Source organism: Tripterygium wilfordii, chromosome 23, assembly GCF_013401445.1.
Source record: "Tripterygium wilfordii isolate XIE 37 chromosome 23, ASM1340144v1, whole genome shotgun sequence".
In the NCBI taxonomy this organism is placed as follows: domain Eukaryota; kingdom Viridiplantae; phylum Streptophyta; class Magnoliopsida; order Celastrales; family Celastraceae; genus Tripterygium; species Tripterygium wilfordii.
The window spans coordinates 9292935-9311424 of NC_052254.1; the positions used below are offsets into that span (position 1 = coordinate 9292935).

The 18490-nt window shown below is 39.6% G+C and overlaps 1 protein-coding gene across 8 annotated transcripts; it reads right to left on the reverse strand.

Annotated features, from left to right (window-relative positions):
• Nucleotides 1-473: 473 nt before the first annotated feature.
• Nucleotides 474-8961, reverse strand: LOC119993189 (VIN3-like protein 1). Of its 8 annotated transcripts, none has more exons than XM_038840190.1 (6): nt 8809-8934; nt 7811-7891; nt 4814-4980; nt 2971-3610; nt 2162-2472; nt 474-2071 (listed from the first exon to the last, which is right to left on the reverse strand). In XM_038840190.1, the coding sequence occupies exons 3-6, from the start codon at nt 4959-4961 to the stop codon at nt 888-890; spliced, it is 2283 nt and encodes a 760-aa protein (XP_038696118.1). In that variant the 5' UTR covers nt 4962-4980; nt 7811-7891; nt 8809-8934; the 3' UTR covers nt 474-887. The 8 variants fall into 8 exon arrangements, with proteins under 8 accessions (XP_038696118.1, XP_038696122.1, XP_038696124.1 ...); XM_038840194.1 differs by having other exon boundaries at nt 4875-4980; nt 8809-8933; XM_038840196.1 differs by lacking the exon at nt 4814-4980 and having other exon boundaries at nt 8809-8961.
• Nucleotides 8962-18490: the final 9529 nt, after the last annotated feature.

Consider the following 18490-nt stretch of genomic DNA (forward strand, 5'->3'; position numbering starts at 1 on the left):
AAAGATGTCGAATAAGGGCGGGCCGGGGCGCGGGGCACCACCTGGAGGTGCGGGGTGACCAGGATCCGCCCCCGCCCCACCCCGTTGCCATCCCTAATCAAAACCCATCCATGCCCCAACAAAGTGACTATTCCCAGGTTTGAATCCTAAGATATGCAATTTAATTTTGTAATTTTCAAAGATCTTGAATAGAGGCGGGGCGCGGGGCACCACCTGGAGGTGCGGGGCGACCAAGATCCACCCCTACCCTACCCCGCCCCGTTGCCATCCCTAGTCAAAACCCATCCATGCCCCAACAGAGTGACTACTGCAGTTAATAGCTGCAATTTTCTCAAAGCACGAAGAAATTTTTCACAAATCCATCTGAATGTTTTACTGCGCATGGTAAAAGAAGAATAGCCTCATGGGAGACTAGCGTAGCCTATGGAAGCAAACATTGCACCAGCAACAAGTGAGAGAGAGAGAGAGAGAGATGAGAAAATATTGAATTTAACTGACTAACATCTGAAATCAATTCAAGTATCCCCTCTTTGAACTAAAGAAGGCAATAACAATTATAATCCATAATTAAAACCTACAGAATCAATTGCAAATTAGGGCAATCTGTGGATTGGCAAGTGCATTTCACACAGAATGATGAAACTTCACTTCCACAGCTTGCTCTTCAATGAATAATCAGGAACTGCCTCCATAGCCAGCAACTGAACTTGTTTAGCCAGACAAAACTTGTCTGGAATAAAAATGAATCACTTGTAAAAGTGATTTACGTAAGAACGCCTGTGTAAAGGATGGCGAAACAATTAGAGGTAATCAATTGCAAGGGAAAAATTAAGATCAAGCAAATAAGAATCCTCTTTTTATGATGATGCATTGATGCCCTTCCTCAGTTAATGCCAAAGCTTGCTACAAAATCCATTGCGAGGCCTCTTGCCAGATACGATATCTGAAAAGGAGTCAATCAACTGTCCTGCCAAACTACTTGGGTCATCAATCAGAGTTTGAATGAAGGTGTTGACCACCCTTCGTTCCTGCTCTGTTGATCTCAAGCTAAACCACGTTAACAATTTCAACCTAAATTCCTGGTTAATATGACCTTGACATTCCAGCCAACGAATTATCTTCACACAGTACTCAAAGTTCTCATCTAAGGAACCTGATCCATTTGTAAGGTGGAATGGTGACCCGTTTACCAGTGTGCTATCACAGTCATGCATCTCTTCATTAGACTGTGCTGTCCTTTTTCTGCTAAACTCTCCTCGAGAATCAACAGTTGGCAGTTCTCCAGTGGGATCATGGTTCCAGGTCTGGGAGTCACCACTACCATGTGATCTTTCTAGACCATTCTTCTGTAACTCATGAGAAGCAGCGTCTTCGTCAGCCACAACTACATGATCCAAAGTGCAACCATTATTTTCATCTCTCGACGATTCAAATGGAGGCATTAGTTCTTCATTTAAATCAGGCACTGAAACAACATTTAGGTCCAATCCACGTGAAACTGATGGCAAAGGATCTTCTTCTGGAGTTTCAGGCTTGATTTCTCTCCTTGCTTCACAGCATTTTTCCAAATCAGCACTGCAGAATCCTTCAAAGCAGCCTTCCTGTTGAGCCCAAGCCAGACGCAGGATCTTCCCAAGGTCGCGAACTTTGAATCCGGGACACTTGACTGAAAGTCCCCTGTAGACACTAGAAGAACTTTTTTCAGTCACAGCTTTATCTTTCTTATTATTTGTGGCCACCAGAGAATCTGGATTCTTGTGAATTATTTCTACACTCTTAGTGAAACACTTGGCCTCAGAGTGACCCAAGTCTCCAGCCTCTGTATAAGAAACAATACGGAAGGTATATTCAGTGCATGGCTGCAAATTGGATATCAAAATTCTTCTCTGAGCTCTTGGAAAGACACAAACAGGCTCTTTGGTGTGTCGCTCTTCTTGACTCATGCAATACCAGAGCTTGTAGCCCTTAACATCATTAGATGATGGAGTAGACGGTTCAATCAATATAATCACAATGGAGGAAGAAGTTATTTCTTCAAATACAAATTTGCAAGCAGAAGGTAGTGAGTCGTCTGCAAGGGAACAGGAACTTCATTCATATTTAGTGGCTTTTATACTTGTTGCATCAACAAAGATAGCAGGAAGACATTATAGAATCTAACCTCTGCGATTTGAATTGGCATCAGAAATGGTAGCCACCCATTCATCTGCTTTGTCAATTGCATCAGAGCAAAGTTTCTGCAAAGCACCTGCAACAGAGAGTCTGCTGACAATGCCACGTGCCATCTTAGCAGAAATTCCACTTACTGGCCCCACTTCTATTTCGAGCTTAGCTTTTGCTTCTTTTACGATCTCATGCAATTCTTTGAACCTTGAGGTGCCATCCAGGAGCCTGTAGCTTAAGTATAGTCTATAAGAAAGCACATCAACACGACGAGCATCCTTGGCTATAGTTAGCTGCTTCCTCCAGCATCTGCAAGTGTAAGTCAAATCATCCCACACCCATCAGTTCAAGGTTCGAAACCAATTAAAGGAACATTAGATACACCAGTAAATTTCTTTTTTAAAATCATTTACTATTCTTCAAAGTTCCAGGTCAAAGTTGAAAATGGTTGGTGGACCTCACAGTGTATAATAAAAGTAAATCCCCTACACGTGAAGTTGGCCATCCCAATATAAAGTTAGAACCAAGCTCTCCAGTCTATAGTGGAAGCTATGTTAAAGAAGAAAGCATACACAAATAAGTTATATGCAGAACAAAAAAGAAAGAGGCATTCAAAAGGTTCTGCTTGCAAATCACAAAAACAGAACTTTTGATAAGAGAACAAGAAACAAAATTCTCTGGTCCATTAGCGCATGTTCAAAACCAAATGCGTTCAGGGAAAAAGAAAGGGGGAAATGAAAGTCCAAGCAAAGCAACCAAGTGCTACAATTGTACCCACAACTCATGGGATCCAAACAATTTACTTACCCCAGTATTCCTGAAACTTTACCACAAGAAGCACAGCAGTAGCTACCATCTAACTGCATCAATTGGCCAAGATTGACAACCCCAACTTTTTCACGTTGAAGGGCACACTCAATGTGACATGATAACCCACAAGAGTCCCCGTCACAAGATTCAGATGCGCAAACCAACCACAGACTAGGGTCTTTATTGTCATCAAACAAGTGACAGATGCAGCAGGAACATCTTTTGCAGAATGTGTCATTGATAGATAGAACAGCTCTGCAAGCAGAATTTTTACAGATCCATGAATTAGAATATCCAAAATCTGAAGACTGCTCAACAGTAGGCGGATTTCGCATAGGATTATCTCCCTTTCTGCATTGCTTCCTAGAAGATGGCTGATTGTTGGGGCTTGAAGAAGCTTTTTTTTGCTCTTGCTTCTTAATCATCTTGATACTTGTCTTCAAATGGTCTGCTATCTTCCTTTTTGAATAAGACGGGCATTTCTTGTCTTTATCAGAGCAAGTACGAAGAAGTTCCTTCTTAGGACCCGATTTTAGAAATTCTTGAAGGAGTTCTGGGCTTCTTGAAGCATCATCAGAATGCCCATTCTTCTCTGGGGTGCTCTGTACACTGGAAGAAAGGCTTTGAATACCAGAAGCTGGACAGGGAAAGGAAAGTAATTTATACAATACGAAGAAGACTTTGTGGGAAACTGTACCAAATGAGAACATTCAGAACAACTGAAAAGATACATTGCTAAGATTAAAGCAATTTAACACACAGAATGCACATGTATCTAAGGAAAAAATGAATATAAAGAAAAGTTAACAAATATGAGATGTGGCAAGAAATGAGGAAAAACCAAAAAACGCGAAACAGCACCACATGGATAATGCTACTATCAAATTCAATAGCATTTATTCCATCATCAACATCTTTCCGATGTGGTACCCTCAACTTGAACCAATTCACTACATTATGTATGCCACATAAGTACATGTCAACAACCCATTCGCACTTCACTTTTTATGCTTCTATTGCCAACAAACTATCCAACATTATCAAGATTGACTGTGCTTCTAAGCTAAACTTCTTGCAGCAACTTTTGCCAATTGAATAAATAATTGCGTCTAACGGGCTTCCGTCTATCATGATTCAAATGAAACATCAAATGACTTGTTGGATATGTAGCATTACCAACAAATGCACTATAGGTCCATCAGAAACGCACTTCATATCTCCCTCACATATATTAAAAGGTAAAGGAGGAAAGAAGCAGGTCAAAAGGATAGAGAAAGAAGCAAGTCAAAAGGATAGTCCAAGGAGCACGTCCATTGGTCAGGACTTAAAAGAAAAACGCATGAGAGAGAGAGAGAGAGAGAGAGAGAGAAGGCTTCTTCATTCTAGAAAATAGTTAAATCAGCCAACAATGATGTCATCTAAAGCCTTGTCATTCATAAATATTAAAAGTCCAAAAAACATGGGGCCATGCATATTTTCATAGGTAATGTTGTTAGTACTTAGAACTGCTAAACTTCCACAACCAATTGCTTGGTCAAGATATGAAGTCTTAGAATCAAACAGCTTAGCTTATCCTAGTAAAAAACTCAAGACCAAATTGTAATAAAATACAATGGAATGAAGCAAAGGCAATACAGGATGTAGCAATTGCATCTACAGGTTTGTCAGAGCAGCTATATGAATAGAATAAAATAAAGAAATGAAAACATTGCATGGTGATATGTACCGAAGCTAAAGAGAGGCAAAAAACAAACAAAGCAAGCTAAATTTGGCTGAGAAGAAAAAATGAAAATTGGGTTTAAGATATGTATCAATCGGCCTCTGCATTGGTAAACAACACCTTGCGCAAGGCTACCGCAATGGGTAGGGTCGGGAACATGCAATATGTACGCAAACCTTACCCCCACATAATATGTGGAGAAGTGTTTCCAGGAATTGAACTTGTGACATTTAGGTTGCATCGCTGCAACTCTACCACCGGAACACATATTCGCCTACAATTGGCCTCTGCATTATTAAAATAAAATTGGATGCATAAGATAGTATTACTTAGCGCAAAGAGAATCAAAAGCGTAATGCCAAGTAACGTCACCGTTGTTTAGTAAGAACAATTCTAATTCTATCAAGAACTGTGTTTGTGTTTGGTTGAATTTGAAGAAAATTTTTCACAAAATGAGAAAGAAAATTGACCTCTTCTCGAGAACAAAGGAAAATTGGTTTAATTTGATGCCATCTATGAGAAATAAAAAATGAATATAATGAAAATGGGTCATTCTTTCTCAAAATACAAAAGCAAGGATAAAATGAAAACCCCTTAAAACCCTTTATCACAGAGATTGCTAAGGTGACCAATATAACCTCCTATCCACAGAAAGATTAAACAAATAGCAAATATTCATCCCAATTAACCAACAAACTTCAGGTGAACAAATTGGATTCAAAATTTCAAGTTAATATAAAAGATCTAGTAGTCATGACACTTGAAAGAGAACATGAGATGAGCCTATCCAAAGAAAGACCAAAATAAAATCACATCAGATCTGAAAATGACCAATTGACATCTGAGGACAGTCTGTTCAGATCACATTTGATTTTTGTAAGAATTTGTCATACACGGATCTACATAAAACGTCATATCCTTTCAAAAATAACATTTGATGAAGCAATACTACCTGGAGATTGCCTGTCACAAACCATACCATAAGATGAAAAAGAAAATGAAAAGGATGCATAAGTAACACTTAAAATTATCAGATAAGACATACTCAAGTCAATAAATGACTGCCTAATACAACAAGAGATCTAAGACGAAGAAAAATAAATTTTTAATGCACAGGAACATCAGTAAAGTGAGGTAAGGCCTCTCCTTACATGACCCACCAATGTCGAGGTGTATGAGGCAGCTAGGTTTTCCTTTCCCTTTGGCAAAAACTTTTTATATATATGCTACCCTAGTGGGAAAATTTTACTTGGATTGGGACCATTGGGTAGGGTCAATCCATGTGAATCATGTGCATTCGAACATTAATGGATATAATAAAAAAGGATTACACCTCGTGCAATTGGAAACTCGAACCTGTGACCAAGCCAATATATTTGGCAACTTACAAGAAATTCACACCAGACCATTCTTTCCAAACTTGATAGGCCTACCACCTAACAAATGTTGCAATTAACCCAGCTCATATATGATAACACACCTCGTAATCAATGCAACAAGATTGCAAACTTCATTAGAAAGAAAGTTTGCGGGATTAAAAATAGAGAGCAAGGAGGAGGGTTCTTGTCGTCTTTTAGGATGTCAGATCTGCATTTTTCACATAAAAACTTTCGGTGCATAGCATTTATTAACACATTTTAGTTCTTTTTTTATATGGATTTACACATTTTAGTTACAGCTAAATAGAGAGACACCTAAAAGCTCACCCCCCCCCCCTCGTGTGGTTAGCTATGAAAGTGAATGAATGTAATTATGAAAATCCCATAAACACATTATGTCAAATGGTAGTAAAAAAGGAAAACACACACTACGAAAAAATAGTAAACAAGTCCAGAAATTAAATAGAAAAATTAATAAATGTTGGATGCAATGACACATAACGGAATACACAACATTCCACAAAACATTTTTTCTGGTGGCCAAGTTAGCAAACACTGATGAAGCTCAACAGCTATTACTGTTGCCATGTTTGAGAAATAGGCAAGAGACTAGCAAAGAAAAGACACTTTACATTGCCAAATATGGTTTGGGGTTTAACTGCTACTCATGGCTGAGCCATTCTTTGTAGCTCGAAAAAAGATGGTGTCCATGAGATAGTTTTCATGAAATATGTCACAGGTTGTTCAAGATGATCTGCAACTGACTGCTATAGTTCTATATGACTTATAACTTATTATCATTTCTCAAAGGTTCTACAAAAAGTTACTTCAATATCATTCAGTGAGATTAAAGTAGCAAAAACATTGGTAAAAGGTAAACAACTCTCGTGCACATCAGTCCCACAGTGGGCTAGATCGGAAACCGACAAAATGTACGCAGACCTTACCCCCACATAATATGTGGACAACCTGTTTCCAGGAATTGAAATAATGAATACACAAATATAAATCAGCGAAAAAAATTTACCCAGATATACGAAACAGTTCCTGATCAAAATAATGAAGTAAATCTGATGTATATATCATTTCTAGATTCTAAATATTCTTCGCTTGTAATGTTCCATATATAAGTTGCACATACGAATGAAATTTCAATAAGATAAATCATCATTTCAACGAGGAGATCACCACTAGTTCAAGTACTAGTATCCCCACCAGGGAAAATTTTTAATCAATTAATGTATGTAAGACCATATCAGCCGTAATGCAATTAGAATAACAATTGTTCACCAAATCAGCATTCCGTATAATTACCAGAAATATTAAGACTTGACAACAAATTGTACTTTCATCAAGACATCTACAAGACTACAATGTGAGACTACAATGTGAGACTACTAAAATAATGTTTCCATTACCCTTAGCTGAAAAGAGCGAATTTTTCACAGTTATAAAATGCAATTGGATCACAAGGATGTAGGCATATAACAAGCAGAGAAACAAAAGAACTATGTCATAACCAGGAAAAAAATATAAATATAAAGTACCCTAACAACGACACCCGATTATATCTACCTAACATTTCATATGAAACCATTGCCAATGTTCCAAATGCTAACAAAAAATTCCCTTCAGATTTTTTTATTATTAAGGAAGTGGTAATGCTAAACATATTCCATCAGACAAAAAGATAGATAGGGAGAAGGCAAGTGGGAACGACGAAGTTAGAAGACTGTACCTTTGACATGCATTTTATCATCTATATCCATTTATAAGTATCACAATCTTAACAGCCCTACAGAGTCCAGCACTCCAGCCCCTCCTCGTAATTAAAAAAAGAAGAAGAAGACAAGAATGGTTTCAAAAAAAATTCAAATTTTATTCAGCATCAAACCAATGGCCAACAAAATACTGTTTAATAAATCTATTTACACTATTAATTCATTTTTTAAACATTTTGAATCAGGAAATAGCAAAACTGTATGCAAATCCTTTCACATTAATAATAATATTAAGGAAAATAAAAATAAAGAAGCCTTCGGGAACTCAGGGCAATCACAAACAGAGATATCTTTCCCAAAAAGAATACACGAGACTAAAATATGTGTGAATGCAGAAGGTTTTCCATTATAGGATTAGTTTCTGGCTTTCTGCTTTCCTTACTTTTCTTCCCCTATTTATTCCATTATTGCACTGGTGCTAACAAATTGGCGCAATAAGATGCCACAACATTCATGAACAAAAAAAAAAAAAAAAAAAGAGGAAAAATGAACTTAAACAAGTGAACAACAGGAGAACAATTTTTTTTTACACAAAAATATTTGGACTCAATTTAAGTTGTGAAAGATCTACACTTTAACGGCTTACAGGCTAGCTAAACAAAATGCCAAAATTAATAAATATTTATAGAAGGACGCACGCTAAATTTTTTGGAAACTAAAGCAATTAAGCAAAACAACATAGTAGAGATGCGTACAACCTCTTCATTGTGTATTGTGTATTTACTGGTGAAAATTCATATACAAAACTGGGTATGAAAACCAAAATAATTTATTCATAGAAACTCAAATGTACAAATAATCATGCGAATTCACGACCAGAAGGGGTACGAATTCTCTTAAACAAAAGCAAACTTAAATAGAAAAACTATTAAAACGGTAACAAGAGCGGATCTGAAGCACACAATAGTCCAAAATTCAAAACAAGAATTTCTGCAACACAAACGAATCTAAGTACCTGTACCGGGGAGGAGAATCTAGGGTTTTAATTGGGCCGAACTCGACGAATTTCGTTAGACAGAGAGAGACAGAGACGCCGCGAATCCAAAGAAAGAGAGGAGAGAAACTTCGTCGTCGTTGTTAGTTGGTTGTTTAGACGAGGCTTTGTACGAGTTTGTTCACGGTTTAGAGATAATAGAACGAGTAGAAGTATCACGCGCTACTTCAGCGCGTCTACAATGTTAGTTGGTGGTGGCTCTTCTGGAGCGGAAAGAAAAGTACACAAAAGGCACTGTCTCATACCTGCAATTGGGGCGTGTGCTTCTCTCAACATGAAAAGGCGCGTGACAATATTTTTTCTGTTTAAACACGGATAATTATTTATTTATAAATTTGTACGGTTATTTTGTTTGGCACAAATGTCAGACATCCTTGTAATAGATGTCTTTTTTACTTCAACCATTCCTTTTGAATTTGTAATAATTCAGCTTTGTTTTCGTCTATGTTATTAACACTTACCCGAAGTTGACCAGTGTCACCGGTTTACTGATTCAACCAGTGGATTAAGAGTTTAACCGTAGATTCAATTAATAAATTAAAATTATATTATAATTAAAATTAATGCCTAAAAAATAAAAATAAATACCAAAATAATGAAATATGATCATCCAAAAAAATATATATGTAATATTGACATTTAACAATGTAATAATAATATATTATATTGACATATTGATATATTTTGATAAGTGATAATTAATATACATATATTGATATTATCATATTATATGTAAAAAATGAAATACATATAATGAAATCACAAAAATGAAATTCAATGTTTTCTAACTTATTTAACTCTAAAAAATAAGCTCTCCGATTCATGTAAAACCGCCCGGGTCACTTGGTTTTTTGTCCGACCGTTCGGTTTTATTGGTTTTCACCGGGTCACATGTTCAAACGATAATATTGACAGAACCATGCAACTTGATGGTCGGGTCACTGATTTTTCAATCCAACCGGCCTGGTCAATCCAATTCTCACAACACTGGTTTTCGTGTCATCGCAAGTGCCTCCTTCTTTTGACCGTCAGTTGACCAATGGTAATAGTAAAGTAAAACTAGTCTAGTTGATAACTTGGGTACTCACTCTCTCATCACCAAGAGGTCATGGATTCTAGTAGTGAGTGAGGCGGGATATCCTGAAATAAATCCGTGAGGTTGATGTGCTTCCTTACTGATCTACCCCATAAGGGATTGGACTAGCTGGTGCACAAGTAGTTGGGGTGGACAATTCATTAGGTGTGGTGTAGAACCCCATAGGGGCAGAAAAAATCCCCCACATTGGGTTTTGTTTGAGACCTGGTTATGTTTCTTCTCTTTTAGTTTGGGTGGTTCGGAGTTCATGTCTTTGAGTTGGTCTTTAACAGATATATTTTGAGGATCGAAGACTGATGTCTTTGTTCTATCGTATCTATGTTTCAACCTTTTATTTTGTTAGCTTATTTTCACTTTTTGGGAGGATTTAGGATGAAAAACCTCGTCTCCAGAGGACCCAGTTGATATATTTTATTGAGTTTGACCTTCTCATAATCTCACGGTGCTTTGTACGTTAGTTGTGATATCATTTTCAAGTTGTGTAGATTTAATATTTTTTAATTCAATATGTAAATATATATTAATTTTTTGTTTTTATTAAAAAGAGTTTATATGTTATTCTAACAGGGATGTTAGAGATATTTTTCTATATTTTAGACTATAGGGTAGTATAGTTTTTGCTCTCTTTTACCTTTGTATATATATACTCTTGTATACACTTTTGCATATAACAAGATATTCGTTTATCACTTCTATCATGGTATCGCGCAGCTAGGTTAAATTTATTTTTTTTACCTCCGGCGCCCTCCACCTCCAGCGGTCTCTCTCTTGCGCCGTCGCCGCCACCATTGCCGCTGTAGCTGTTCTTCTCTGTGATTTCGTGCAGTTGCGTTGCTTTCTTTCTTGGCTACCTTCGCGTGCTTCCAGCAGGCAGCCGCGCGCCTCCAGCCTTGACCTCTGCTGTCCAGCACCACCTCTAGCCTTGACCTCTGTTGTCCAGCACCACCTCTGGTTGCGTGCGTTTCTCTCTGCCAGCCTCTACCCAGCACCACATCTGCCTAGTAGAACCAGGAGATTTGTCGACTTCTCTTGGAGGTGCATCTGGACGATTTGAAGAATCAAGTTGTCTCTTGCATCCACCAGTGTGTAGCACGTGTGCACCTCAAACCAAGATCTGAATTTTTTAATTATTTTTTTTTTCTTCTTTCGCTTTATTGGGTTGACTTGCGCACCATATTGTTGCTTCATCTGTTTGTGTTCACACTCTGCTATTTGGGATTATGACTACTCTTGGTGCTGATTTCCCCCCTTTGTCGGGGACCGGTTCTTCCTCCACTCCATCCGTGTTGACTTCGGCGGTTACTACAGCACTTTCTTCGTCATCGACAGCTGTTAGTTTGTCCTCCACTGAGCTTCCGCGCGACTTTCTCCCTACTTCGACAGATTTTCGGCTCACCTCAGCCAGTGATTGGCCTACTTGGAGTGCCACAGTCCGTAATGCCTTGTTTGGCCGCGGGCTCTTATCTTATCTCACGGATGGTCCACCTATTGATGGTTCTGCTGTTGTTTTAGCTGCTTGGACTCTTCGCACTAACCGGGTCTCCAGTTATCTGATTGAGTCTCTCGACCCAGCTCTTCGCCCTGATCTAGTTACTCGCTCTGCCCATATTGTTTGGAGGTCTCTTACCACTCGTTTTGTTGAGCGCAGTGGGGCTCGTCAATATTCACTTCTCACTCAGGCTGCTGCTGCTCGTCAGGATGATCGGTCCATCCAGCAGTTCTATCAGCACATGCGTGGTTTTTGGCGTGAGTTGGAGGCCTTTCTCCCTATTGGCAGTCAAATTGCTCTTGATGTGGCTTTTTGGGATATGCGTCATATGTATGAGTTTATGATGGCTCTCCGCCCCGAGTTTGGTCCTCTGGTTGGTCAACTTATACATCGCGACCCCTCTCCTAGCCTTGAGACTGCAGTTGCTGAGTTAGTTGCTGAGGAGACTCGTCTTCGCCTATTAGGTGGCGTTAGGCCCCCTCCGGCACCCTCCAGTTTCTCTGGTGTTCTTGCTGCAGCACCATTTGGTATTTCCACAGCTCCTCCACCTACATCTGGTCGTCCTACATGCACTCATTGCATGCGACCAGGCCATACTGTGGATGATTGTTGGAAGCTCCACCCCGAGCGTCGTGTTGGACCCCGTGGTCGCGGCCGTCGTGCCTCCACTTCCACTGCCACTGCTGCAGTTGCAGCTACTACTCCTGTGCTTCCTTCTCCTGCTCCTGTTATGCCTCATATTGATCTTCAGCAATTCCAGCAGTTCCAGCAGTTTCAGCAGTACCAGCAGCGTCTTGAGCAAATGTCTGCTCCCCCCAGCATTGGTAGCACTTCTGCACCCTCTGCTTTCTCAGCCACTGGTATGTCTCGTACTTGGATTTTTGACTCTGGAGCCTCTCATCATATGACCTCCGATGCCTCACTGTTGACTGATTGTAGTCCAGCACCTCCTATTCCCTCTATTTACACTGCTGATGGTTCTCCTTTGAGAGTCTCTCAGGCTGGCTCCATTACTACTACCTCCGAGCCCTCAGGCCATCTCTCTCTACCCTCTGTTCTTCATGCTCCTCAATTGAGCATGAACCTTATTTCAGTTGGTGGTATATGTGATTTTGGCTATGATGTTTTATTTACACCATCATTTTGTCGTGTGCAGGATCCGTCTACCAGCCGGGTGATTGGCAGTGGTCGTAGAGTAGGTGGCCTCTATCATCTCCAGTCACTCCACCTTCCTCCTTCCTCACTTCCCAGTTTTTGCGGTCTTGCCTCTCTAACTCCTGATATCTGGCATAGACGACTAGGTCATATTTCTGAGTCGCGATTGAAGAGTCTCTCTCAGTCTGGAGCTCTCGGTCGTACTTCTTTTTCTACTTTGAGTCCTTGTATTGGCTGTAAGCTTGCTAAAGCTACGGCACTTCCCTTTTCCCCCAGTATATCCCAAACTTCTAGTGTTTTTGATCTATTACATTCTGATATTTGGGGTCCTGCACCTCTTCCTTCTATTTGTGGTTATCGTTATTATGTTTCTTTTATTGATGACTTTACTCGCTATACTTGGGTCTATCTCCTACAGCATCGCTCTGAGATTCTCTCTGTGTATGAACGCTTTACCACTATGATTTTCACTCAGTTCGGTCGTCGCATCAAGACTCTCCGTTCTGATTGTGCTCTCGAGTACTTGTCTTCTAGTATGCGCGCGTTGCTCTCCTCTCATGGCACCATTTTTCAGCACTCATGTCCTCACACACATGAGCAGAATGGTGTTGCTGAAAGGAAGCATCGACACATTCTTGAGACCACTCGGGCGCTTCTCCTTTCTGCTTTTGTACCTCGTTCTTATTGGGCTGAGGCTGTTCTTACCTCCGTAAATCTCATCAACATCACTCCCTCTTCTGTTCTCCCTGATCGCATCTCTCCTCATGAGCGGCTATTCAGCTCTTTGCCCGACTATTCTCGTCTTCGCACATTTGGCTGCACTTGTTTTGTCCTTCTCTCTCCTCCTGAGCGTTCCAAATTATCACCTGTTTCTGCTAAATGTGTTCTCCTTGGTTTCAGTACCGAACACAAGGGTTATCGTTGCTACGATCCCTTGACTCGACGCGTCCGTATCTCTCGTCATGTCTCCTTTCTTGAGGATGTTCCTTATTTCTCCTCGACATCTCAGGATCTTACATTCCTTTCGCTTCCGCCCTCATCCACTCCAGCCATTTCTACTCCCTCTCCTCTTGTTTCTTCTACCTCCATCCTCGATGAGCCCATTCCTTCATCTCCATTGGATTCTGCTTCTCATGAGCCTGATCCTCCTTCTCCCTTGTCCTCTACTGCACCTGATCCTCCGTCTCCTTCATCCTCCTCTACTGACATTGTTCATCCTTCTCCTCCATATGGTCTTACTCCCTCTCCTCTTCACTATACCCGTGACCTTGACTATGTCCCTTCCGCTACTCCCGATATCTCCTCCTCCTCGACCACCTGCACATCCCCTGCCAGTGCGGATCCTCCTACACCTCGCTATCCACAACGCGAGCGACGACCGGTAGAGAGGTATGGTTATAGTTCTGTTTCCACTTATGCTCCACAATTTACTGCTTTTCTCACTGCTATTCATTCCGAGTCTGAGCCTTGTTCCTTCAGTGAGGCATCCCAGTCAGTTCAGTGGCAGCAGGCTATGATAGAGGAGTTTGAGGCTTTCAGGGAGACTCGGACTTGGGATGTGGTTCCTCTTCCTGCAGGTGTTAGGCCTATCGGTTGCAAATGGATTTATCGGGTCAAACGTCGCCCTGATGGGTCCATTGAGCGATATAAGGCTCGCCTCGTTGCTAGGGGTTTTTCTCAGGTGCATGGTATTGATTATGATGAGACCTTTGCACCAGTAGCTCAGATGACTACAGTTCGCACTTTATTGGCAGTTGCTGCAATTCGACAGTGGTCTCTTCTTCAGATGGATGTGAAGAATGCCTTTCTTAATGGTGCTCTTTCCGAGATTGTCTACATGCAGCCCCCTCCCGGCCTTCATACTCCACCTCAGCATGTTTGTCGCCTTCGCCGGGCTATATATGGTCTCAAACAAGCCCCTCGGGCTTGGTTTGAGCGTTTTCGTCAGGTGGTGACTCAGGCTGGTTTTGTTGAGAGTTCTCAGGACCACTCTCTGTTTGTTCGGTCATCCCCTCAGGGGCGGGCGATTCTGCTATTGTATGTAGATGATATGATCATTACAGGTGATGATACCGCAGCCATTCGGTATCTTCAGCGACACCTTCAGTCTCAGTTTCGGATGAAAGATCTTGGATCTCTCAGGTACTTTCTTGGTATTGAGATTACTCGCTCTGATCATGGCATTCTGTTGTCTCAACAGAAGTATCTCTCCGATATCCTCAGTCGGGCAGCTCTCTCAGATATTCACAGTGTTGACACTCCTCTTGAGCTTAATGTTAAGCTCCGTCCGACTGATGGTCAGCCTCTTCCTGATCCGACTCGCTACAGGCAGATTGTTGGTCAGCTTGTGTACCTCTGCATCACTCGTCCGGATATTGCTCATGCTGTGAGTATTGTGAGTCAGTTTATGTCTACTCCCAGCTCAGTTCACTATGGTGCTCTCCTCCGGATTCTCCGGTATCTCAGTGGGACTATGACTCGATCTCTGTTCTTATCCTCATCTTCACATCTCACTCTTCAGGCTTACTCAAATGCTGATTGGGCAGGTGATCCGACTTCTCGCCGCTCCATTACAGGCTACTGTGTGTTTCTTGGTACTTCTCTCATCTCTTGGCGCAGCAAGAAACAGAATGTGGTCTCTCTTTCGAGCACTGAGGCGGAGTATCGTGCTATGGCTACTACCGCTAAGGAGATTATTCATCTTCGACGTCTCCTTGGTCACTTGGGTGTTCATATCTCTGGACCGACACCGATATATTGTGACAACAGGAGTGCTATTCATATTGCCAGCAATCCTGTTTTTCACGAGAGGACAAAACACATTGAGATTGATTGTCACTTTGTTCGCGAGCAGTTTCTATTAGATGTTTTATCCCTCCCTTTCACTTATTCTGCTGCACAACTTGCAGATTTTTTCACAAAGTCTCACACTGTTTCTCGTCATCAGCTTCTCATTGGCAAACTCTCGGTGTTTGATCCACCTTGAGTTTGAGGGGGGGTGTTAGAGATATTTTTCTATATTTTAGACTATAGGGTAGTATAGTCTTTTGCTCTCTTTTACCTTTGTATATATATACTCTTGTATACACTTTTGCATATAACAAGATATTCGTTTATCACTTCTATCAAGGGACATATATGTAAAATAAAAAAAAATAAAAATGGTGTAAACTTAATAGTTTGATGGTATGCAAATAAAATTTTTCTTATTCTTATTATACAAGTTCATGGATTTATTAAATGCACATCCGAAGGATTATGGCTGCATTGCATATTATTTGTTAATTAATAAGATATGGGATAGGATATAATGTCATTTGATTGATTTTGTGATTTGTTGCACGTTTGGGAAATTTAAAATTGTGAGGACGTTAACAAAATTAGAGGAGCAATATGCAAATGGAACACCTTAGAGAAGTAGAAATATTCAAGAGAATAATTGGAGTAAAATCTCATACTTTTGTTTTATATAATTGGGTTCCACTTATCATTTCACTTAAATCAATGATCAAAAAGTTATCCTTATTTTATAACCTTATTTTGTGTTCTATGGGAGAATTATATATATATATATATATGTGTGTGTATAAATAAAAGTCCATTGAGTAGTTATTAATAGGAGTTAAAGTGAAGATTAGGGTAGAAAAATGCACAATAATTGGACACATGTTGGTGGAATAACGAAATTAATAGGGAAATCGGGGGTCTATTGTGATTCATTTATTGCATCCTACAATTCTTTATTCTTTTAAAAAAATTTATGATCATGTTTTGATCAAAGTTACGAATCCAATTATATATATATTTTTTTATCTCCAACGAAAATCAAATTCATATCAAAAAAGACATTGAATATTTTGAGTTTATATTCAACGATCCATAAATTTCATGTCATTTTCATATTCAATTTAATTTTTGTTTGGGTCAAAAAATATACTATTGGACTTGTAATCTCAATCAAAACACAATGATAATTTTTTAAAAAATAATAATAAATTGTAGTGTACCCTGAATGACTTACAACAGAGTTTGCTGTAAAAAAAATTTGAGATCCAATCCATACACACTATTTAGAGGGCGGTCGAGGATCATGTTTGTTGACCACATTCCCACACAAATAGTGTGTGCATATGTTCTTATTATTTTTCCATCTTCTCACTACTATAAATTTTTTTATAAAAAAGAAAAATAAATTTAACTAATTGGCCGATTTAATAATAATGTGAGTGTTTTAAATTTTAATAGGCCCACGTTGATGATTTGGTTGAAAAGTAGCCTAATGTTGGACGGCAACCCAAGAAAGAATCATGTGAATCTTTTGCGAAGATTCAAACCATCATTGATTGGTGGATTGGACTATCAATTCAATTTATGGTAAAAGGAGCCATCGACTGTGTCGTACTCGTATCCCATTGCCATCACACGCGCATTCTCATGGACATCAACGTCTGCTGCACCAACCGTATTAGTTAGAGCCAGCTGTGGATACTTCACCTACATTAAATTCATCAGTTTCGGGTCATATTGACAAGCTGTTGACAATTCGATCTATACAAATGTTCTTATTGAGTTTTTTTGCCAATATAACACTGTCTCTCATAATACGTCCCAATATAATACTCGAATAATTTTTTTTCTAAAATAACATTACACGTCATTGTTAGGGATGTGTTCTTTATAAGTTCTAAACAATCACGCCATCAAGAATGGCGTGATCGAATTTACATTGATCTCACTCCATTGCTAATGGAGTGACTAATGCATATTTTGATTCACACCAACAACATTGACATAAATGAACAAAAATTGATAATCACAGAAACAAAAAACTTTTGTTATATATGCATTGCCAACTGTATTAGTTAGAGCCAGCTGTGGATACTTCACGTACATTAAATTAAATTCATCAGTATCGGGTCATTGACAAGCTGTTGACAATGGGATAGGGGGGGCTGGAATTAGTCCAGCTAATTCCACCAAATCACCACCATTCAATGCATGAATGCATTGGGTTTGACAACACAATATCTCACCATTCAATGGTGTAAATTTGGTGGAATTGGTGGAATAATTCCAGCCAATCTTTTTCCGTTGACAATTCGATCTATACAGATGTTCTTATTTCGCCTTCATAATTAACAGATAATTCATAGAAATGGCAGCCAAAAAAATTAGTAAAAGAAACCATCTTCTTCTTCTTCTTTATATATATAATAAGTTAATAACTAAAGGGGCTGTTAAGGTGGCTAAGAGCAATTCTAACGCGTACTTACAAAATAGAGGAAAATTTAGTTCAGGGTACTATTTTTTATATTCTTTGCAACCGGTACCCAATTACAACCCAAAATAGAGTTGAGGTCGCTGGGTATCCCAAACTTGGAGAGGCTTCTTTGTAGGTGCCAAAAATGGTATGACTCCATATGGTCATATAACGACAAATCTAGTTGGACTATCCGGGATCACAAACCTAACCACTATAGTTAGGCCCGACTTAAAAGCCCACCTTGAGGCCCAAGTATAATCTTTACGTCACTGCTAAGTAATGTGGCAGTCATCTGACACCATATGTGACATATCGTCCGACACTTGTTGTAGGTGTCTTATGGTCTATTTACTTTACTATGTTTATGGTAACCTTTCCTTAACAAGTAGGAACTAGGTTTTAGGACATCTTTACTGTATTGGCGGCCGTATAGAGGCGCCAATATAATAAGGGCGCTGGCACGTAGGAGCGCCACTTCATGAACTACTTTTCCCATAAAGCAGTTTCTGTCAATCCAGTTTATGGCCGACATTTATGGATGTGACAGGCTCATATCCCTAGGTATGACTTTCTTTCATATATGTATCTATTCATTAATTACCGCCTACAATTCAACCCATACCCTCATCTACACTTGTCT